General features: G+C 45.8%; 1 protein-coding gene across 1 annotated transcript; it reads left to right on the top strand.

Annotated features, from left to right (window-relative positions):
- The first annotated feature begins 356 nt into the window (after positions 1–356).
- Positions 357–21,794, top strand: MED26 (mediator complex subunit 26). The gene is made up of 3 exons (XM_030966843.1): positions 357–488; positions 17,710–17,784; positions 19,042–21,794. The coding sequence occupies exons 1-3, from the start codon at positions 414–416 to the stop codon at positions 20,719–20,721; spliced, it is 1,830 nt and encodes a 609-aa protein (XP_030822703.1). The 5' UTR covers positions 357–413; the 3' UTR covers positions 20,722–21,794.
- Positions 21,795–23,333: the final 1,539 nt, after the last annotated feature.

Here is a 23,333-nt window from a genome sequence, read left to right as displayed (position 1 = left end):
GGCGCCCCAGCCCCGCCCCTCTCCCCCGACGGCGCACGCGCGTTCCCGCCGCCGCCCGCCCTCCCCCGCGCACGCGCGGTGCGCGCCCCGGCGGTGCGGGCGGGCGGGGGCCGGGCGCGGCGCGCGCACGTCACGGCGTCGGGCGCGTCCCAGGGAGCCGCGCGCGGCGCCGGCCCTGCCCCCAGCGCGCCCCGCGTTCGGCCCGAGCGGAGCGGAGCGGAGCGCTGGGCTCGCCCGCTCCCCCGGCCCCCCGCGCCGCCCCCGCCCCGCGGGGAGCGAACATGCTCCTCCGGCTCCCCGAGGCCGCCGCCGCCGGCGAGTGAGGAGCCGCCGCCGCCGCCGCCCCGGCCCGGCCCGGCCCCGCCGCCCGCCCGCCCCGGCCGCAGCCGCAGCCGCCCCGCTTCGCCCAGGCAATGACAGCGGCTCCGGCCCCGTCCCCGCAGCAGATCAGGGACCGGCTGCTGCAGGCCATCGACCCGCAGAGCAACGTGAGTACGGGCCCCGCGGGCCCCGCCGCTCCGGGCCGACCCCCGCCCGGCGCTCCCGCCGCGACGCCTTTCTCCCCTCCCGGGGCCTCCGGGGCTCCCGTTGGGGCCGCCCCGGCTGCCCCGGAGCCTCCGCTGCGGGCGGTAGCGCGGAGCTCCCGGCGCGCCGTCCGCCCGGGGTCCCGCAGCCGGCGGCGCCTCGCCCGCGCCCCCCGGGCCGGGAGCTCAGGGCCGCCCCGCTGGGGCTCCGGAGGCCGCTCCCCGCCCGCCCGGGGCCGCGGCCGCCCCCGCCCCGCCGCCGCTCGGCGCCCCGGGCCCGGCCGGTGCTGCCCGGCCATGCGGCGGGCGGCCCGGCCGCCTCCCCACGCCAGGCCGCGGCTCGGGCGCGGCCTGCAGGGGGCTCTGGGCCGGCCCCGCCGCCGCTCGCCGGGACCTTCCGGGGCGCCCACCTGTTCCTCGGGCCCAGCGGCCGCTCCGGCCACGGCCGGGGGGACCCCGGGCTGCGGGGACGCCGGGAGGGCTCCGGCGGTGGCTGCGGGGCTCTGGAGCTGCTCCAGCACCGAGCAGCCTCGGTCTTCGCTTTTATCCCTTCCTTCAGCGCCGTAATGAGCTTATGGGCTCCTTCTGGGATGTGGTGTAAGCACAGAAGTCAGCGTGTATTTTACCTGTAAGTGGCCTTAAGCGGCGGTTATCCAAAGGATCATTTGCTCCTTTTAAGGGTTTTTTGGCTCATCCGAGCAGTTCTTCGCTTAGGTGTTTATTACTGTGAGAGGACTGCAGGGCCCTCAATCTGTCCAATTTTTGAGTCTTAGATCAACAGTCACCACCGCAGGATGCCAAGGTGGGTCTGCCTTGGCCATCTGCAGTTTGTGGGGGCAGCCTCTGGTGCATCAGGCTGAATGTATACGTGTTATTTTAGGGGCTGGGATGTGTGAAATGGTGCTTGGGTTCCATTAAAGTCATACCTGCTCCTATCTGAACAAGTGTTTTTTTGTGATAGACCTGCATCAAAGTGCTAAAGTAGCCAGTAAAGTTATTGTCATTTGGAACCCCTCCCGGAGCAGCCTGCCTGTGTCATGGGGACTGAAGAAAAATCACTCTGGCCTTGTAGGTTCTGTAGAACTCCCTGGGCTGGTCATCTGAGGGGAGCTGCAGTGTTACGCATTGGAGTAACAGTAACAAATCCTGGTGGTAATTGTGAGCTGTTAAATGTCAGCGTTGTCTGAGTTTGCAGTACTTTAACGTGGATCTTGCTGAAATGTCAGTTAGTGCACTTCATGAATCCTGTTTGCTCTGAGCTGCAGATTTTTCACTCTATGTGAGACCGAGTGCCAACCTACTTTAATAAAATTCTAGCAGATCTGTGGTGTCTTTTGACTTCAGAACTGTCAGCTGCAGTGGTTACCCTAATTCTGGTGTTACTTTGTCAGACACTGTGGCTGTGCAGAGCTAAGCAGCCAGGAAGTCAATTTTGTGGTGGATACTCTTCCCTTTCTCCACACGCTGATGTTTCAGGATGCTGTTGTGAGAGGACCCAAAATAACCAGGCAGCTCCCTGCTCCCAACAGGTCAGTAGCCCCTTAAGTTTAGGAGTGATGTATGTTAAATTATAATTCTACATACTTGATACTTATCCAGGGCAATAATTGGTGGCAGAAAAATCAGCCCATTGTTCCAAAGTGCCTGTAGGCAGGGTCTGTCTTCCAGTTTAACCTTTTCTGGGAGGAGAGCAGAGTTGGTGTAGCTGAGGTTCATTGTGCAGGCTGAGAGCTCAGACTCTTGGCTCCAAAGCACATGGAATATGTGGTGTTGTTGATGGTTCACTACCTGGCATGTCACTGGCACAGAGGGAAGAAAAACTTACATTTTGAACACCCTTAAAAAGCAGATTTTGAGTTTAATCACACTTGAGCACCATCATGAGAGTACAAGGAGCTGCTGTGCTGTTTTCCTGCTGGGAGAGTCAGTGCAGCCATGAGCTGCTGTGCCTGCAGGGACTCATGGAAAGCTCCAGCTACTTTCTGCTGGCTCTCAGAATCATCTTCTGACAGAATTACTTGTGTTCAAACCTACAGCAGACATTGTTGCCACTGACTTCCTCATTTACCAAGAAGGTCAAGCTTGAGGCGTAGATTTAATTCAGGTTTTTCAGTGTAGTTGGTGTGTGTGTTTTTGGAGAGGCTGAAAGCTGCACCAATAGTGTCAGGTGGGCAAAACCAGTCCAGTTCTATGGGGCTGAGGAGGGAGGAGATGCTTGGTTCTTCATGGTGCTTTACTGTAGGGTCTGTAAATTTAAGCTTCACTTAAATTCCCTAACACATCCCCTAACATGAGCTGCCATTGTGGATATTTATTCCTGAGTGGTTAGTTGGATCTTGGTCGACTCACAGGTCATGCCTTAAGTGAAAAAAAAAAATAGGACATAAGTTTCTCTACCTCTGTTGGGTTGAACTGGTCAAAATAATGGTTTCCCCAAGCTTGCAGAACCTGCTGGCCTCAGGAAATCATCTCCTGTGCTGATTGTTCATCTCCAGCTGCTCCATAAAGCCCTGCTGACTCGGGAGCAATACTGAATTTACACATGTTTAGCACTTGAACCTCCTCTAGTAATGGCTGCAGAATATATTTATAACTTAGTTTCTCACACTTAGAGGTTACCTGTGTAAATTCTGAACTATTTCAAAGGAGACCTATAAGAAATAAGCTATTTTTAAAAGAACTTACATCATCCTAGAAGCCACCCGGGATGTCTGGTATTGTGTCTTCATTTATTCAGCCTTTTCTCCTCGAGGAAACATATGGGCAAACCACTTCTGCTCCATGACCTAAGCACTGAGTACCAGCATCACTTTCCTTCCAAGGCTTCTGTGAGAACATAGCAGGAGGTGGAGGAGAGCAGGAGTTCTGTTCTGTGAGGTCTCACAGGGGAGATGTTCCATGATTCTGGTGGGAACAAGGCTGAGAAACCACCCCTTCGGAACCCCTTTGCCTTGGTAACTCATGTTCTGTGCTGCTGGGGGAGTTTATTCCCTGATAAAGTCAGGAGTAATGAGAAATGTTGATTTTTTGCTCTGTGGACGAGCCTGTCGTTTCCAGCCAGCTGCTAGAATTGTGCTTGCAATTAAATGGTTCCTCATGCTGAATATGTAGCAATCTGTTCCTGTTTTTAAATATTAGATAATAACTTCATTATTTGCCATTAGTACCCCTCTGTGACACAAACCCAGCTTTGGTTTGAGTAAGAGCCTGCATTGTGTGCTCCCTGTGAGCTTGGGCTTGGCTCTAACTCAGCCTGTGCTTCATGCAGTACCTCAGCTGGGCTTGCTGCAAGGACCTTCAGGAGTGGTCCATGGCCTGAATTATTAATAATTAATTAGCCTGTGTGTTGGGATATGTTGGGTGGTGCATTGGAACGGGCTGATCTCCCAGCTGGCACAAGTTGCATGGTTAAAGATGCTTTAAAGGCTGTTTTCTCTGGTGGTTGTTTTACCAAGGTGCTGGAGGCAAAACCCCCCTCACCAGTGGTACAGGTGCTTTTCAGCAGTGTTTTAAGAAGGTGTAATAAAATAAATGTAATAAAATTATATGTAGAAAGCAGGGGAAGCTGGTGCTTCACTTCCTGAGGGTCCCAGTGATTTCTTTGGGTGCAGAAGTGTTCTGTGTGGGCGAAAGTAGACTAGGAATGGCTCTTGCTTGAGCTTTATCCTTTTCTGTGAGCCCTAATGAGCTTAGCAGTTTTGAGGGAGGTGCAGAGAACCTGTTGTACCTCTTGCCCTCTTTGTCCCTTTCCTCACTTGCAGCTCATCTTGTTTGGAGCAGTCTCACATTTTGTGCAGGAAGGCAGCAGGTTGTTCCAGGTGTGTGACAAAATGTAGGGGGTTGGGGAGCATTTCTTAATGTGCAAGGTCTAAAGTGTTGTTATCATGTCAAGCTTTAGTTTCAGATAAAGATTTGGGCCTGATGGAGAGAGTCCCATTGCATTCAGGTTTTTTATAATAACTTTAAATGAGGTCTGTGTTTCTTAGTGGTCTTCATTACAAACACTTGGATTCACTTGAATTCACTGTGTGGGCGTGGTGGTGCAGTTGGTTTGAATATTGCTTGTTCACTTCTTTCTGAAATAGCTTATTTGGTTTAGTGGCAGTGCTGGCTGTCGCTTCTTGAGAGGGGTTGGAAGGCTGGAGGTTTAAAAACTTGTAATTTGTTCAGTGCCCCTTGTAGCACTGAGACCATTCTGAACTTTGAGGCTGCTAAGACAAAATCTGAGTGAACAGAGATATCAGAGAGTTTAAATTGTGGGGTCAAAGCAAGGGGAATGCCAGACTGCTTTTCAGTTGTTAATTCCTTGAAACTCCCCAGGTTGCAGTGATGATGGCAGTAGTCATTTGCTCTGAAGCTCTAATTTGAGTGTTTGTTTCAGCAGCAGTGACAATTTAAATAACACCCACTTCTTATTCCTGCTACACACACCCATTTTATGTGTGCAGGATGGTGTGATGAACTGAATCGAGGAATTGATCAGGATTTAAAGAAGAAAAAAGGCAATATATGGATCTTTTCCTAGGTACTTTTTGATGTAGCTCAATTATTTGATAAAACTTCTGGTGCATCACAAATAGTTTTGGCAGCAGAATTGGATCTTAAAGTGTTTAAGTGAGTTTGGAAGTAGAAAAGAAGAGCAGCCTGTGAGGGTAGGGAGGCCTTGGATCCCTGGAAATGCCCAAGGTCAGGTTGGACAGGGCTTGGGGCAACTGGGACAGTAGAAGGTGTGGGAGGGGAATGGAATGGGATGGGCTTTAAGGTCCCTTCCAGCCCAGCCCAGTGTGTGATTCCATGAGGAGTGGAATGTTGCTGCTTCCTGGGTGCTTCCCTGCTGCCTTGGGACCTGGCAGGAAGGAGGTGTTGTCACCTGGAAAAGTTAACCACGCCTGTCTGGGTTTTTTGAGGTGACAGTGGCTGCCTTATGGTCAAGTTTCACTTGCAGAGCCTTTTTGTGTTGCTGTCACTTGTGTGTGGCTCACAGATGTTTGGAATTATCCTGTGTTTGTGGGCATGCAGCAATACAGGGGCTCTGAATGTGTCCTGGAATAACTGGGAAACAGCCAGCCAGGAGGATGCTCCTGAGCTGTAAGTCATGAGTGAACTCTGCAACTCAAGAGTAAACCACCACCTTCCACTGAAGGCTGTGTGGACAATGCTCCAGATGATCAGAAATTGGATTGATTTGGCTTGAACCCTGTGCTTACACCAGCTGAAGCTGCCAGTGGAACTGGGAGAGCTGCTGGGATCGTGTCCCCATCTCCAGCTGTTCTTCATCCCTCCCTTGTGCTGACCCAACCAAGGAACTCACCTGGCCAAGCCCTACCTGAACAGGAGCTCCTCAGGGACCCCTTTCCATGGCCCAGCTCCTCCTGGGCTCAGAGAGGGGGAATTGTGTGACAAGGAGAGGTGACAGTGGGGTGGTGGCAGCCCAGGCTGTCCTAGAGCAGCTTGAGCCCCCTCACATTGTCAGCCTGGGTCATCAAAGAGCTTTTTAAATCCAAATTATAAAACTTTGCAGCAGGGACCCGTCTGCACGTGCTGCACGTGGGCCCTTGGTGGGAAACAAACCCTGAATGCTCAGAGGCTGCAGGGAAAGAACTCATTAACACATTTTTATTGGTGTAGCCATGAAACAGCTCCTCAATGGAAGAACCAACTTCTTGTAGGTACTGTAAATATGGGGAATAACCTCTGACAGTCACCAGGAGCCACAGCTTGGAACAGGGTTCTTCCAGGAGAGATGTGCTGGAACAAACTTCCCAGAAAGCAGAGGACCCCTGGCTGGTACTGCTTGAGTTGCTGTGATTGGGGATGTTCTGGACCCTGTGTGAGGCCATTTGAGTGCAGCTTGGCACACCTTGATGCCAAGAGAGCAGGGAGCTGAGCAGCCATCCTGGCAGGGCTGGAGCTGGATGGGATGGGGATGGGATGGGGATGGGATCAGCTGGATCAGCTTCTGCTGCCAGGGCACTGAGCCTGACACCAGCAGGGGCCAGAGGAAAACACTCCAGAGCTCCCATGTGCAGAGGGACCCAACCTGTGCCTTAGGAAATAGGAAGACTTTCAGCTCAGGCTGTGTTTCAGAACTTTTGGGCTGGGCTGGGAATTCCAATTTGTCTTTTTGGGGGGTTTTGTCTGGTAAGTTGAGATGAGCCCAGTTTAGGGGTGGTGAGGTGTGCGTGGTTGCCTTTTTTTGGGGTTTTGCTGTGGTCATATGACACATCAGCACTGTCATCCTGGCACCTTTGGCTCCTGATCAAAGTAGCTCCACTGCAGCTGAAGCTTTTTCTCCCTGTGAGATCCTTTCCCAGTTTCTTCAAGAAGCTGCTGCAGGTGACAATTAGTGTTTTTTTTTTTTCAGGAACCACAAAAGTTTCAGGAGAGGGGAAGGAGGAATTGATTCTGCCTGCTGCAGAAGTTTGATGTTAGTCAAGATTCACTGCTTTTAAGGCATAGTTACTCCAATACATTAGGCTTGGAGTTTAAATTAATGTCAGTGTAGTTTTTTTACATAAAAACATGTCTGTTTTGCCTGATAATATTCTGCTGCTATCTCTTCTCGCCAGTTATGTGCTTGGTGATAACACTAAATATACTCCTTAGGTCTGTGTAATGTGGTAGGATGTAGCCCCACTTTTACACTTGGTCTTTAAAGAAATAATTTAAGGTAAAGGTAAGTAAATACCTCATATTCAATTTGATGTAAATGTAGGTTTGTTTATTCAGTGTTCTAACAGCTAAATTACTCTTTTTGAGGGTAATTCATGCTTTTGGTGTTTGGAATAATATTTAAGTGCCAGCAAATTGCTTTAATTTGAGGTGCAATCTGCTCAAACTCTGCAGAGAATTGGTGTTTTCAGGGGCACGGCTTTCACAGGGCAGCCGTGCGTGCCTGAGTGTGATTGTTAATATCAAAGTGTACAATTTTCAGCATGTCCAAACAGTCAGTGGTAGCAATTTCTGCTGAGGAGTCACTGGAAGTAAAACATAATTAGCTGTGTTTTAGTGAACAGAGTGGTTTCTAACCCAGCAGCTGGGGAGGAGGGATCCTGCATCCAAGGGATTCAGGGACACGCTCGGCTGGGCGTGTTTTCAAACTTGGAGCTGTGGAGACGACTGCAGAGGTGGAAGTCTTGTCTCAGAGTGACAGCCAGTGCTTCTGTGAGCTGCTTTCTCACATAGTTTCCATGCAGGATCAGCTTGCAGAGTATCACAGTTATAGTACAGATCTGGAGGGTTTGGTTTTTATTTTTTTTAAAGGAGTGTAGAGCTGTGGAAGGTAGAGGAACATGGTGTTTTTTCCAGGTGGTGATGCACAGTCATAAAGTGTCTTTGGTGAACAAATTTCCAGCCCATCTACAAATGTCTGTAACTCAAGCCATCACTTTGTGAGCAGGTCAGTACATAACACTCCTCATGCTCTGGAAATTAACTGCAGCAGGAAAGGACAGGGAATGTCTCTGTGTAACTTGTCATCCTGAAAGTTCCAGGAAAAAATATTATTTCAGTATTGTATTTCATCCTTGGAGAAACTACAATTGATTCTTGAATAGAGTTGAGCACGGTGAGGTGGAGGAGAAGATGCAAGGGGTGATGTTTCAGATTTCTTTGTGAAGTTGGGTGCCTGCAGCTCCAGGGCTGAGCACAGTGCTCAGGAGCCTGGTTGCATCCTGGAAAACTCAGTGTCCCTTGCCTTGTGAGGAGGAGTTTGTCTGTCAAAATAGGAACTTTGGGGTTCTGACTTCATATTCTCTTTGCTGGACTTTTCTCTATATAATTTGTCATCCTGAAAGTTCCAGGAAAAAACAATATTCCAATATTGTATTTAATCCTTGGAGAAACCACGGTTGATTCTTGAATAGAGTTCAGCACAGTGAGGTGGAGGAGAAGATGTAAGAGGTGATGTTTCAGATTTCTTTGTGAAATTGAGTGCCTGCAGCTCATGGATTTGGATTGATTTGGTTTGAACCCCTGTGCTTACACTGCTCAGGAGCCTGGCTGCATCCTGGAAAACTCAGTGTCCCTTGTCTTGTGAGGAGGAGTTCGTCTGTCAAAACAGGAGCTTTGGGGTTCTGACTTTGTATTCTCTTTGCTGGACTTTTCAAGACAGGCTGCCAAGGGACTTAACCTCACTGGGGCTTTCTGAACTGGAAATTGAGAGGTTTTTTTCCACTAGGTTAGAAATAAGCAGGCCAGGTTGGAGCTGCCCCATGCCTGGAAGTGTTCAAGGCCAGGTTGGACCAACCTGGGACAGTGGAAGGTGCTCCTGCCCGTGGCAGGGGGGTGGAATGAGGTGGGGTTTAAGGTCCTTTCCAACCCAAACCAGTTTGGGATTCCACAATTCCATGTTCTGTGTTTAAATATTGAAAAAATGCTGCTGAATCCTGGGTTTCCTGGTCCTGCCATGACCACACAGGGCAGTTGGCTCGAGTGGAGCTGCTTTTACAAACCCTGAGCTGAGAAGGCTCCATGCCCACCTTCCTTTATTCCCCAGCCAAAGGTAGAGAAGGCATTTTGTTTCCAAGGAGCTGCTGAGGATTGTGCCAGTGGCTGGAATGGCCAAAAATTCTCCAGGGATTACTGGGGGGCTTTGCTTTCCTGACAGGTGACGTTGTCCTGAGGTGACACAGCCCTCAGAGAATAGAGGTATTTGGAAATGGCTGACTGGCAGCAGTGTTTAATCTAGAATTTGGAGAGCAGTAAGTCTAGGAGATGTGTAAATTGATTTCAATTTTTTTTTCCATATCCATAAAACTTGTTTATGGTGTGTGCTGACAAGAATTCACTATTGGTAACAGTTTTTGAAAGGATGCAGTGACTTCTCCACAAACTTTTTCGGTTTGTAACACTATTTTTTCAGATTTTGTGGACAAATACACCCTGCCTAAATTCTCATGAGCAGTCACATGAGCATCTTGCACTTCAGTGTGATGAATTAATATATTCCACAAAGAATTCAACATTGTATTCACCTCATCCTCCTCTATCATTTAAGGAATCAGCTGAGAAACTTCCCTAGAAATTTGAGAAAAGTTGGCCTGCTGCATTTAAAGTACACTGGGATGGTGATAAATGGTTTTACTTTTTAAAAAAGAGTGAAAATTGTGTATTGTGGGGACATTAGTAGGGCCTTTCTGAATTGCACTCAGATATAAACTGCTCTCTGTTAACAGCTTTAGGTAGATACTTTAAGGGATGGGTAAAATAATATTTTAAAATATCAAAAAAGGGGTTAATAATAATAATATTTAATAAATATCAATAAAGGGGTTAATAATAACAATATTTAATAAATATCAATAAAGTGATGGGTAAAATAAAATTAAATACATATCAATAAATTATTACATAATATTTAATAAATATAAATAAATTGTATTTTAATAAATATAATTTAATGATATCAAATATTTATTAAATGATATTTATTAAAATATAACTTAATGAGTATTTAATAAATATTTATTTAATAACAGTTTAAGTATCTGGGTAGATACTTTAAGGGATGGGTAAAATAATATTTAATAAATATAAATAAAGGATTGGGTAATATTATATTTAATAAATATTAATAAAATTATTAAATAATATTTAATAAATATAAATAAATCATATTTCCATAAGTATAATTTAATGACTATTTAATAAATATTTCTTTAAAGTATCTGGGTAGATACTTTGAGGGATGGGTAAAATAAGGGGAGGTACCAGCAGTGAGTTCAAGTGAGTTCCTTAAACAGAAAGCCCCAAGATGAATCACAAGGGGCACATTTTAAGGCTGGATTTTCTACATATTCTGTATTATTCTGCCTGAATAATCATCCAACTGCATTTCTGTCCTGTTGAAGTAGGACCAGTTGTCCCCGTGACTTTGCTTGCACAGCAAGCTCATTTTATGGCTCTCTAAATTTTGAAGCAATAATTTTGGACTTCAGTTCATGCTTATAATAAATAGTAACTACCAAGATTTGTATGTTTGGAATTTCTGTACAGGAAGGAAGAGGAGGAGAAATGATTTTCCTGTAGCCAAGGAAAGTGTATCATAGTTGGATGTAGGGTTGAGGGGTTTGGGGGTGAGTGTGAGGTGGCTGAAATGGTGACAGAGCCTGAGTGGGGACAGAAACTTTGGGCATTTGAGGTTTTTGGGATCACATGCAGCACAGTGCTGGGGCAGTGAGGTTGGAAGTGGTGAATTTTTAGGTCTTTTACAAAACAAGCTGTTTCCTAGGGTTAGCTGTATGGATCTTTTTGAAAGGACAATTCTGAATTGCTGCTCTGAGTCTAGTTTGGAGTAGATGGAAATGGTGTGATGTGTTTGTGCTCCTTCAGTGTCTGTCCCTCAGGTGGAGGGGCATGGCTGGAAGGGACTTCATGTGGTCCATCACCTTCCTGGAACAGCTCCTTCTGGACTTGTCTAATCTGTTCTTAAAGCTCCAGTGTGGCTCAGGAGACCGTGGAGAGATTATTTGAGTGCACTGGTAGCTCACTGGTTATTTCTGTAGGCAATCAGTATTTGTCTTGTTGCAAATTAGGCCAGTGAGCATAAAAATAGTTGATTAACATTTCTTTATTATGACTAATAACGTAGAGGAAGGCTTATTTCAAGCTTCATGCATCTCTTTCCTATTTTTCCAATGTGGTATGAAATGAAAACTTCAACTTTATGTTATTAACCATGTTTTCAAAACACGGTTATCCTGCTGTCCTCTGACCTCCTCTTGGTGTATGTTCTTCTTGCACTGTTGCAGCTTGAGATGAAGATGTAATTCCAGCTGAATTTGATTCCTCTGTCATTCCTTACAGCTTGGAAAACAACACTAAATGATCTTGTTTGCGGTGTGCTGTGGTGGATGCCACCAGGAGTGGCAGTGGCTGCCTGGGGTTTTGCTCCCTGGTGCTCTGCTCCTTCAGCAGGAGTTTTTACCAACTAAATAATATTTCATGTAGCTTCTTTGGCTACTGGACTCTTTAAACTCAGGCTAAGGAATTTTTATTTGTCCAGCTTCACTGTTTGGTAAGATGGGTTTGTTGTGGGGTGTGGAAAAAGAAGTTGGGGGTGATACTGCAGTGAATCTTTGTACATCTGCAGCTCAGGGTTGGCACTGCAGGCACGTTTCCTACGGTGTTATACAAAATGTTTAGTAACTGTTGAAGCCAACAGGTATTTCTTTATTTCTTTCTGTAGTAACAAAAATGTCTTTCAGTTTCTGGCTAATAAACGTGAATGGAGAAAAGTGTTTCACTGTTGCTGTTTTCTGTTTGCCTTCAAGACATTTTCCTGTAGCACAGGGAGCTGGGGGTGTGCCTTGTGTTCACAGTCTGTGTTTTACTGCCTCTTGTACCATCTCCTCCAGTGGATGCTCCTTTTGTTGGGTGGTTTCCCCTGCCTTGGCCCAGCCTGGAGTTTGTTCCTGCTGTGCCAGGGGCCTTGGGTGCCTCCCTGGGAAAGGGGAGAGAGAATCTCTCCCTGCAGAGCTGTTCATGGCACTCCCAGCTGCTGGGGATTTGTGTCTGGAGGCCCTTTGTGAGTGCCAGGGCAAACTGGGCTTTGTGCTGGCAAGCTCCTCTCATTCTCTTGGCTGCTCTGGTGTCTGCCCAGCTCAGGGATGTGCATGGGCAATGCCCAGGGAAATATTTCAGGTCCACTGGTTCCTTCACACTGTGGAATTGTATTTCTGACCTTACTCTCGTTTGCTGATCCTGCCTTTGTAAAGCATATACAGGAAAGTATCTGTGTGATGTTAATTTGCTATTAAATGAAGCCCAAGTACAAATAAAATATATGCAGATTGGTTTGACTCTTTAAAGTAGATCTGGGAGTTTTAAATCTGGAGGTACAGATAATGCTTCCTGTGCCTGCTCACTCTTTGGAACTCTTCTTGGTACTCAAGGAGCATTTTTTCTACCCCTTGTTTTGCAGCACAAATTTCTGATCAGTTTTCAAAGCATGAATTTCTCTGTCATAGAAGATTCTCCCAGTGAATGAATTATTGAATTATTTTCAACCCAAATACTTGATTCCTTCATGTTTAAAGATGTGTTTTACCAAATACTATTAGAAAACTGGCCTCTACCTTTAAGAATATTTTTTTTGTGTACTGGTTAATAGTGGACCTATGCTTGGCAAACTGACTTTCAGACTTTTTCAATAATGTGAGCAAAGTAGTGCATGGTCATCTTTTTGGTATGTTGTGTCTGTGAATAGTATCTGGTGTTCCCTATCTTTAGACAACATCATGTCACACTGGGGCTAGGGGGAACTGTTAATAGATCAGCTGCAAGGGAACTGAACTAAATACCAGCAGGTTGTAACCTGAATTCTAACTTGGTGTGTTTGGTCTGTACCTTTGAACAAATGACATGACAATTTTCTGTTGGTGGTGTGCATTATCAGTGTCTGGTGTCTCATAGTTCCTACACAAAATGCTAAATAAACTCTGCACTGCTGTATTGCTGTTGTCACATTTAAATAAAGCCTCCTGTGAATAGCAACTTTTCTCTCCTCACTTCTTATTCCATGTTTTAGATTATTGTGCAGTGAAGTAGCTTTTGTACAAAAGCAGTGTTGGGGCAAGGTGTGACACTGAGGGGGGACCCTGATGTGGGGCAGGAGCTGCTGCCGGTGACATTGAGAGCTCCAAGAGAAGGAACAGCAGTGATGTCTTCACCCCTGGAGCAGGCACTGCACCTCCTGGGAGTCAGCTCTGCCTCCCCAGCAATATTCACCTTCAACTTGAACATTTTCCTGCACTCCCTGAGGAGATACACAGCCCTCTGGAGCAGGGGGAAGACAAAAAATGCTCCTGTCAACTTCTTTCTGGACCCTACTGCCACCAGAAACCTCCAGCTTGGCAATGGACACCTGGATTTGTGTTTGTAGGAAGAGAAAAATCTGTTCAGTCTCCCACAGTGTCTCCACTTCTCTGCTTGCTTCTGTCACACTGCTTTGGTGCTACAGATGGGACAGTGTTGCAGAACTTTCTCTGAAACCATCAAAATTTGGATATTTATGAATATTCTGATGGAGTAGTTGAGTATGATGGCAAATATCTTCTCTCCAAAGCAGTGTGTTGTGATACCTGTGTGCTCTGTTCACCATGCCCGTGGTGGAGTCAGGCTGGGATTGTTGTGAGCTGTGATTCCAGGAGGATGATGGTGTCACACTTTGGTTTTAGAGGATTGTCAGTGATGAGCAACTCCAGGCCAAATTTAAGTGTCCTTTAGAAACTTGTGAAGGCACTAATGTGACTCAGAAGGATGATGTTACTGTATTAAATGATGACTTTTGAATTTTGTGGTTGAAAAGAGCCTTTCTACCTGAAAGGCAGGAATCTGCATGAGCAAGGTTTTTTTTGAATTGTGCATTGAGTTTTTCATGTTGCACAGAAAGAGCTGCTCCTTCTACTCCAGGTAACTCAGAGCTGGTTTGTCATTTATCACAGTCTAGTCAGGCATGCAAAGATCTTTGGAAACATCCCTGTGAAGTATAAAAAAACCAAAATTATTGCTTTATCTGAGTGTCTGCAATAGGAAGTTTCTGTAACATTTGTTTTTCAGGCTGCAGTGAGAGAGTGCAGGTTGTGCTGTGTGTGCAGGCAGGACAGGAAGGTGTTGGTGTTCTGGGGGTGCTCCTGTTGCTTTTGGGGTCTGGGCTGGTGTGTAAGCAAAGGAAGTGAATCAAAGGATCCCACAGAAAACACATCCCAGCACCTGGAAGTGGTGGCAGAGCTTGTATGGATGCTGAGCTTGCTGCTGCTTTCAGATTTCCTGGTGGAAGTGGAGCTGGGAGGGAACAGCTGTACCTCAACCTTCCCCAAAACCCCTTAGAACTGCTGTGTAACCCCCTGAAATTAGTCACTTAGTCCTGCTTTATAAATGCTGAAATAAGATTAAGATGGCAGTTAAGAAAAGAAAATTAAGCTTCTTGATCTTTTCATGAGAGTTCAGAAACCCCTTGCTTTTGTCTGAGGCTGGAGTAAAGGCATTCAGTGCTTAACTTGGAAAAGATCTCAGCAATAGTAAGCTCCAGAGTGTGGCTGAATGACTTAAGGAGCCTTGCATGGAATAAATAAGATTTGTTTTCTGTGGCTGTCATTAGGGTTGGCTGGAAAGGATTATCGTGGATGACTCAAAGCAGATGTTCTCCAGTAAACTTTGGAGTGAATTAGTGTGTGTGCCACTCAGTGCTCTCAGCATGGCAGAATTTGGAACACCTTATCAATTATCAATCCTTATCAATTATCTTGAGCTGTTTGCTGCAAGCTCCTAAATGGGGGAGCTGGAAGTTGTTTTGGGGGGTATTAAGGGGTTGCAGTGTGAGCAGACAAAGGCACATGGAAACCAAAATGCAAATTCCTGAGTTGCTGACCTGGGCAGTTCCAGCTCAGTGTCCATAGGGAGTGGGGCTGCTGAATTCCCTGTGCTGCTCTGCTCTGTGGCACTCTACCTGTCTGTTCTGTTCCCAGTAAGCATCTTCAGTAGCCCTTTGTGTTAATAAATGATCATTTCTGGTGCTGCTCAAAGCAGGGTGGTGTCCTGGCAGGTTTGGTAACATTATTGTCACTTTGGTTATGTGATAATGTATGGATTTTATTGTAACAGTTGGTTTAAGGTGAAGGTATTGGTGTGCAGGATGCTGCTGTTGTCTCTGAAGTGAACAGGTGATATTTGAGGTGTTTTAGGAGGTCCTCATTTCCATCACTGTATTTAACTGCACTACAAGTAATTTCATAATCTGTGTTATTTTAAAATAGGCACATATGATTTTTACTATAAGCTTTTCTTTAAGGCACTTAGGACGAAACATTCTGAAAAAACCACACAAGGGGAAGGGAGGACAAGTTGTTGAACGTGCTTGAACATTTCATGTATTTATTTTCAAAGAATTAAGCTTCTCTACAGGTCAAAAAAAAAAAAAGAGAAAAGGAGAGGAGCTGCTGGCAGTTGTCTGGGGTGTGAGATGTTCGTGCTCTGCTCAGCAGTTGCTCCGTGACAGCGCGTTCTCAATTGGTTACAAATGTGTGAGGAATCCAAAAGGGGTGGTTTGTGTTCCAGCAGGAGCTGAGGGTGCAAGGCCACTTTCACTGTCTTTAATTGGCACCATGTGTTCCCCAGAGCAGGGAGGGAATCACAGCCTGGCAGTGCTGCTGGGGTGGTGTAGGGGCATCCTCTGCTGTGTGCTTGGGGGTATTGAACAGAGGCACAGCTGTGACGACCTGAGCAGACTTTAGTGATGTGAAATGAATGTATCACTTTCCCATTTCACCTTCTGATAGGCCAATTTTTTTTTTTCACCTTTTCATGTAGATGTGTGTATATATGTGTATCACTTTCCCCACCTTCACCTTCTGATAGGCCAATGACCCTTTTTTTTTTTTTTGCCATCAGTTCTTCATTTAGATAATGAATATTTGGGGATTACCAGTAACTGCAAAAATAATTGTAGCAGTTAATGGTGTGTGCAACAGAGACTTTTTCACTCTGGTAATTCATAGTCTAAAATATGTGTTGGGAAGGAGAGAATCGTGTTTTGCAAGTTTAAAAATATTTGTCTGGAAACTCCCAGAATTGAGCTTTAACTATTCTAAGGGCTGTGGTTCTAAAAACTGAAAAAAACCCAACCCTGATGTTGTGTATTGCTTAAACTGTGGTGCTAAATTGTCCTTCCTGGGCTCTGAGGGCAGGGCAAGGGTTGAAACATGGAAGAAAGTCCGAGCACTGAAGTGAAATAATAAGAACTAAAATATATCAGAATAGTGCTCTTGCTGCTCTAAAGGTTAAGCAGAGTTTTACCAGGCCTGACCTCATGGTAGGGCTTTAAATATCTGCAGAGTGAAGAAAGAACCAGGGCAAATTAATTCAGCTTTGGCCTGGAGTTGGTTTTACACCCTATAGGAGTTAGAATCATTCAAAGCCTGCATAGACTTTAAACATAAATTTGATAAAAGTGAATCAAAAAATCAGGACAAGTGTTTCATCGCTGACAGCATTACCCAGGTATCTCCTAAATAACACAAAACTCCTAAATAGCACTAAACAGTCCTGCAGGGGTGGACAAAACATGGTCTGAGCCCAAGGTTTTCTGGAGGGAGGAGATCAGCTCCTGCTGTTCCTGTGGGATCTTAGTGGAGGGGCAGAACTGACTTGGAAAAGCCAATTCTCACACAAGTCAATGTTTTTAAGAGGAGGGGTCGTGCTGGGAGGGCAGAGCTGCCTGGTGATGATGATGATGCTCCTGATGAGGTTTCAGGATGATGTAGGATCCCTGCAGAGGTTCTTGCTGAGAGATTTTTCTTACATGCACTTCACATCCAGTTGAGTCATAAATGCAATTAAGCAATAAATGAGACTGTGATTCAAGTTTTCCTTTGCTTATCTTTTAAATCTGTCTCCAAAGGTGAATTAGAAATTCCAGGTTTCAGCTCTCTTAACATCAGGTAATGGAAACAAAGATCTCTCTATAGGATCATAAACTGGTGTGGGTTGGAAAAGCTCCCAAGATTCAAGAGTCCAACCCAGCGCTGCCATGTTTACCCCTAAATCATGCAGTGTGTGGTTTCTGATGGAAACCATTAAAATCACACATGCAGGATGTGATCAGAGGACCTGATCCTCACTTCCTCAGGGGATGAGGGGCTGTGCCCTTCTTCCTCCCCATGTCCAGCCCCAGCAAGGGGTGGCTGATGGTCTGGGGACACCTGCTGGGCACAGCCCTGGCCCGAGGAGGGACCTGCAGGCTGGAACTCCTGTGTGCAGAGCAGGAAAAGTGATCCTGGGAGTGGAACTGCAGAGCAGTGACCTGGGTCAGCCTGCAGTGGGGTCTGAAGGATTGAACTCCACATTCCCCACTGCTGCTCCTGCCCCACTTGGCTCTTGCTCCAATTAGGTGGGCACAGTTAATTGATGCTTGCAGAGGGGTCTCAGAACTTTGTTTCTCAGTTTTATTGCCACTGTTTCCTTGGGTTTTACATAAGAGTTTGTTACAGCTCCTGCAGTTTCCAACTAGGTCAGGAAAAGTGTCCTTGTCCCTATTCCTTGAACAATCAGCTCCCTAAAGCCAGACAGTCTGATAGCAGTTTGTGATTAATGCTTCCAGCAATTATAAAGTGGAAGGTCTTAAATTACATTTGTTAACTAAGACCAGTACATGAAACATGAAGTGACTTTGTCTTCCTTGTTGCAGATCCATAACATGGTGGCAGTGCTGGAAGTGATCTCCAGCCTGGAGAAATATCCCATTACCAAAGAGGCACTTGAGGTATGTCACCCTCTGAACATGACTGTTTTATATGTATAAAAGGACTTTTCCCTGCCTTTCTAATTTCCATCAGAGCTTTTCTGCAAACAATAGATGGATTGCAAAGGATTCACAATTAAGATATTATTTTGTCATCTGGCTGAACACAGGGATCCTTTCTGGGCCCAGATCAGTATTCTGGGCAGCACAGTTCCTGTTTGTGCAGGGCACTACATTAATCATCACTTGCCACTGATTAATTCTGTTGCACTCAGCAATATCACCCTGCACTTCTGGTCACCTTTGTAGACATTTGATGACAAAGCACCTAAAATCTGAAATAGGAAAATTAATCTTAAATGCAGTAAAGCAGGTTTTAAGGCCTGATATTTGTGCTGAGGTCAGGTGTAGGGAGAGCTGAACTCTCACTGGTCACTCGTAGAAACAGTCAAAAGAAGTTTTATGGCTGAATTAGATATTTCTTTTTCGCTCTTTGTATTGAAATTAGCGGTGTTCTTGCTTTTAACTGTTGCTTAATTACAACTCCACCTGTATTTCAACATATCTATGACAACAGGTTGCATATTTCTCTCACAGTCTGGTCTGTGTTCTCCTTTGAAGTACTTTCCTTAAGAAATCTGACTTGTGGAACAGTTCTTTGTTTTCAAATGTGCTTTGGGAACAATCAAACGCTTCCTTCCGCTCAGAAACCACCTTGGGACACCCTGGGAATGTTGATTAAATGGCTTTTTCATACATTTCCACAAGGCTGGGGAGAGAAGGGAGAGGAGAGAGGTGGAGGAAAAAGGTAGGACACAACTCACACCTGGTAGTCAGGTTTGTCAAATGGAAATGTTTATTGTTAACAAGTTACTGTAACAGGCAAAGATCCTGGAATTCTTTTCTCTTGGGCTCTCTCTGCAGATCTTTTACTTCCCTTGTGATAAACACACACCTTTGGGTGCTGCATTTCCCCTCGAATCTGAACCTGCACCTTTATTCTTATGGCTTTTCCTCATTGAAAAATTCCTTTCTGATGTCTTTCCCAGCTCTCCTACTTTTACCAGGGAAAAAAGACAGCATGACTCGAAACCTACAGTCAGTTTCATGTGGCAGAGCACTGGACTAATCCTTTCCAAAAAGATTAATTCAACACTTAAATCTTTAGTGTTTTCAACCAGGTGTTTCTCAGGGGTGAGCATTACAAAGCAGAACCATTCCTTAAGAATTTTGCTTGGAATGATACATGTTTGTAAACCACCTTGTCTGTCTTTGTAGGAAACCAGACTCGGGAGGCTTATCAATGAGGTGAGGAAGAAGACATCCAATGAGGAACTTGCCAAACGTGCCAAGAAATTGCTGAGGAATTGGCAGAAGTTGATAGAACCCGTAACCCAGAACGAGCCAGTGCCAAGGGGGCTGCCCAACCCGCCAGGATCAGCAAATGGAGGTGCCCACAACTGCAAACCAGACTCCCAACTTCCTGCTGTGCCCGGCGCCAAGCCCATCAGCGAACTGAAAAGTAGGAATGATATCCAGAAACTAAATTCTCCAAAAACAGAGAAACTGGGAAATAGGAAAAGGAAAGGTGATCACAGGGACGGGCATCAGGGCCCTCCTGCCCCAAAGGTCTCCAAAGCTAGTCATGAAGTATTACAAAACTCTTCGCCCCCTCCAACCAATGGAATTGGAGGTAGTCCTGAAAATTTTCCTAGTCCTGTAGACATAAACCTACATGCAGGGCCTGAAAGCAGCAGGACAGATCTCAGTGAAAACGATAAACACAATAAGATCCCAGTAAATGCTGTAAAACCTCACACCAGTTCTCCAGGACTTGTAAAACCTTCAAGCACTTCCTCGTTACTAAAGACCGCAGTGCTTCAGCAGCATGATAAATCAGAAGAAGCCACGGGCCCCCACCAGCCCAAGAGCCCACGCTGCTCCTCCTTTAGCCCCAGGAACGTTAGGCATGATACTTTTGCTCGGCAGCACACCACGTACTCACCAAAGGATTCGATGCCCAGTCCATCTCAAAGGTCTCAGTTCGCGGACGCCGCGCCGGTGCCGTCGCCGCCTCCATCCCTGATGCAACCATCCACACCTCCCATGCCAGCCAAGAGACTGGAGTTCCCTCCTCAGGCGGCCCCCGAGGTGGCACAGCACTGGCAGGAGCAGCAGGGAGCCCCCGAGGGCCAGCACAGGCACACAGCAGGGACACTTCAGCAGCACACGGCTCCCGGCTGCAAAGGCCACCCCGGGGAATCACACATGGGCTTCCCACAGGACACTTCCAGAATGGACAGTGATGATGCTGCTTCAGGGTCTGATAGCAAAAAGAAGAAAAGGTACCGACCCAGAGACTATACAGTCAACTTGGATGGGCACGTGATAGAAGGGGGTGTGAAACCTGTGAGGTTAAAAGAGAGAAAACTCACTTTTGATCCCATGACAGGACAGATAAAACCTTTAACACCGAAAGATCCTTTGCAGGTAGAAATCCCTGCACTAACTGAACAGCACAGGACAGAAACGGAAAAGCAGGAGCAAAAACCCAACCTGCAAAGCCCCTTTGAACAAACGAACTGGAAAGAGTTGTCCAGAAATGAAATCATTCAGTCATATTTAAACAGACAGAGTAGCTTGCTATCTTCATCAGGAGTACAGACTCCAGGAGCTCACTACTTCATGTCTGAGTATTTAAAGCAGGAGGAAAGCACTAGAAAAGAGGCTAGAAAGACTCACGTTCTAGCTCCTAACAGCAAACCTACAGACTTGCCTGGGGTCACCAGAGAGGTCACGGGCGATGACCTCGACAGAATACGTGACCACAACTGGCCAGGCGTGAACGGTTGTTATGACACACAGGGTAACTGGTATGATTGGACACAGTGCATATCCTTAGATCCACACGGGGATGATGGGAGATTGAACATCCTGCCTTACGTCTGCCTAGACTGAGAGCAGTTCTGCTAAGCACGCTTTTTACACCTGCACTTGGCAGAACTGGCAGACACGATGCCACTTCCAGCTGGAGAGAGCCTCCTGTCCTGGACAAACAGGCCCCACGAGCAGAGGGGGGGAGGGAGCTGGGCCTTTCCAGCTCGTTCCTTTAAATTCTCCTTTTTGTGAAATGCTGCTACCAGTTTACTAACAATTGCAAAAGGAAGGCATACGAAGGTTTGATCAGTTGAGTTTAAAACTCTTAGAGCAAGCCAGCTATAAAAAGTGTTAGTCCCCAAGAAGTGAAGAGGATTTCCAGCACTTTCTGAATGCCGGAATCTTATTACAGGCAGGTACAGAGAAAAAAATTGTGGAAGTTACCTTAACAAAATATGCATCTATTTATTTGACTTGATTTGGGTTTTTATTTGGCAGTGAGATATTCGAGAGACAATGTGCAAAAACTGTAGTTTTATTTCTATCACATCTCTGAAACATGATTGCGTTATTTAAGAGTCATGTGGTACGGAGATTGGGTTTTAAACAGCAGGTGTTGCACTGCAGGCTGGGCCACCAGCTTCAGCTCAACATTCCATAGGCATCCACATATTTTAGTCTGGTTTCAGTTTAAATCCAGTCTCTGAGAAATGCTGCAAAAACTAGATGTTTAACGATATTTTTTGATCCCACCACCACCAGCCAAATATTTTTCCTCCTTTTCCCTTCCTGCAAACTTATAGGTAAAAAAGAAAAAGACAAAAAAAACAAAAAGGAAAAAAAAAAAAAGAAAAAAAATCACCTTTTCTAGAATCTAAATGTAATGAGGGTGCTACAAGTTTGTAACTGTACTGTGAGAGGGAAAAAGGAAGCCTGTTTGTATGCTGGAAATATACTTGTTACCATTCCTTTAGATATTGTTTGCCTTATGGATATCCATCATAAACGCAATTTGCAAAAACAAAGAGCCTTAGTGAATGTACAGTAACTAGACTTCTGTGTTCCTGGGATGCAGAAGGGAGCAACTTTGCTATTTGGTCCTTTAAGTGGACACGTTGTGATATAAATGTGGAAATAAAAAAAATTTGCACAAACCAGTTTGTGAATTATTTATATACACACTCCACTCGTTTTTCCCCTCGAGTCTGCTCAGTTCAGCCCAGCCAGGGGAGCCCTGGCACCAGGGACCCCTCAGAGCAGGGAGGTGGAGCTGAATCCCTTGGACACTGCCCCAGGGAGAACAGGAATGTCTTCCAAGAACCTCGCTGTGCTGTCCAGTCACACAGGGTGGATCTGTTTTAACTCTGGAGACTGATAACCCAACTGCTGATAATGTACCTCAAAGTCTAAAGAGATCAGATTTCATCTTTGTAATGTTTTATTCCTGTTTGTTACAGTGCTTTCTGAAGCAGCCTGGGGTGTGGAAAGTGAAGGATTATTTCTATTAACTGTAATTGCTTTAATATTTGGGACTGTGCTGTTTGATGCAGTCCCCACTGTTGGGCTTCTGTTCAGGGCGTTGGGGAGGGGACACTATACCAAAAATATTCCTGGGTTTAGTGATGTTAACTCTGTTAACTCATCTGTGCTGGAGATGAGCCCTGGCAGGAGCTGTCCTGCCTTTGAGGGTAGAGTGAAGCTCTTCCCTGACTTTTTTGAAAGGAAGGTGCTCCTGGCCAGGCCTGCATGGTGTTGGTTCATTCCCTGGAATACAACTGATGAAGTCTGGTTTATTTTTAAGTCATTCTTGTTCATCATTTATGATCTGACTGTTACTGAAATGTGTGGGTATCTCAGAAATAACAATGTCTGTGTGCTTCCATTTCTGAAATCTGAGGTCTGAGAATGAAACCAGAAGTGGTTACCAAAAAATGCATCCAAGTATATTTTCAGTTTACTTCCATTTTGTCCTTCTGCAGTTGCTGAAGTTGAGCAGTGTGGTTTAGAGCTGGGGAAAGCTCCTGTCTCGCAGCTCAGATTTGATGGCAGAGGGTTAAGCTGCTGGTCATTTTGGAAATGCTTAAGTTTTGTTTATGTAAAAAAGTACTGTGCATCTTATCTCCTCCTGCCCTTCCTCCCTCCTTCCCTGAATGGTCTCATTTAGGAACAGGGTCCTTGCTCTTTGGAGGCCTTTGAATTCAGGAAATGACAAAGTATTACTTGATAAATTCCATCTTTTTCTCCACTGCTTCCATTTCTGATGCAATTGATGGCCCTTGACTGCACTGGGTGAGGTGATACCCAAAGCTCATCACAGCTTTTAGATTCCACCCAAACTGCCTGTGCTGGTGCTCCTCTGTTTGAGGAAGCATCAGGAATCAGACCCAGCCCTTTCCCTGGTGGTACAAAAACTGCTGGAGAAATTCCCTCCCAATGCAAGCTTTAAATCTTGTTCCTTGCTGAGTTTGTTGCTGCTGTAAGGGGTCAACTCACTTGTGTGTCCTCCAGGGTGAGATGAGGCTTGACAATCTTTATTTCAGCATGCCAGTATAACCAGTTCTGTGAGCTCCAACAAATGTGAATAAGTTTACAAGGTGATATTTTTTTGTCAATTTTGTAAACAAGTTCAAATGAAGTTTACCATGTGCGTACCTGCTGTGTACTCTCATTTGTGCATGACTCAGTGTCTCTGC

Source organism: Camarhynchus parvulus, chromosome 28, assembly GCF_901933205.1.
Source record: "Camarhynchus parvulus chromosome 28, STF_HiC, whole genome shotgun sequence".
NCBI classification, from domain to species: domain Eukaryota; kingdom Metazoa; phylum Chordata; class Aves; order Passeriformes; family Thraupidae; genus Camarhynchus; species Camarhynchus parvulus.
Note: the sequence above shows the minus strand (reverse complement) of the source record. Positions and strands in the feature narration are given on the sequence as shown.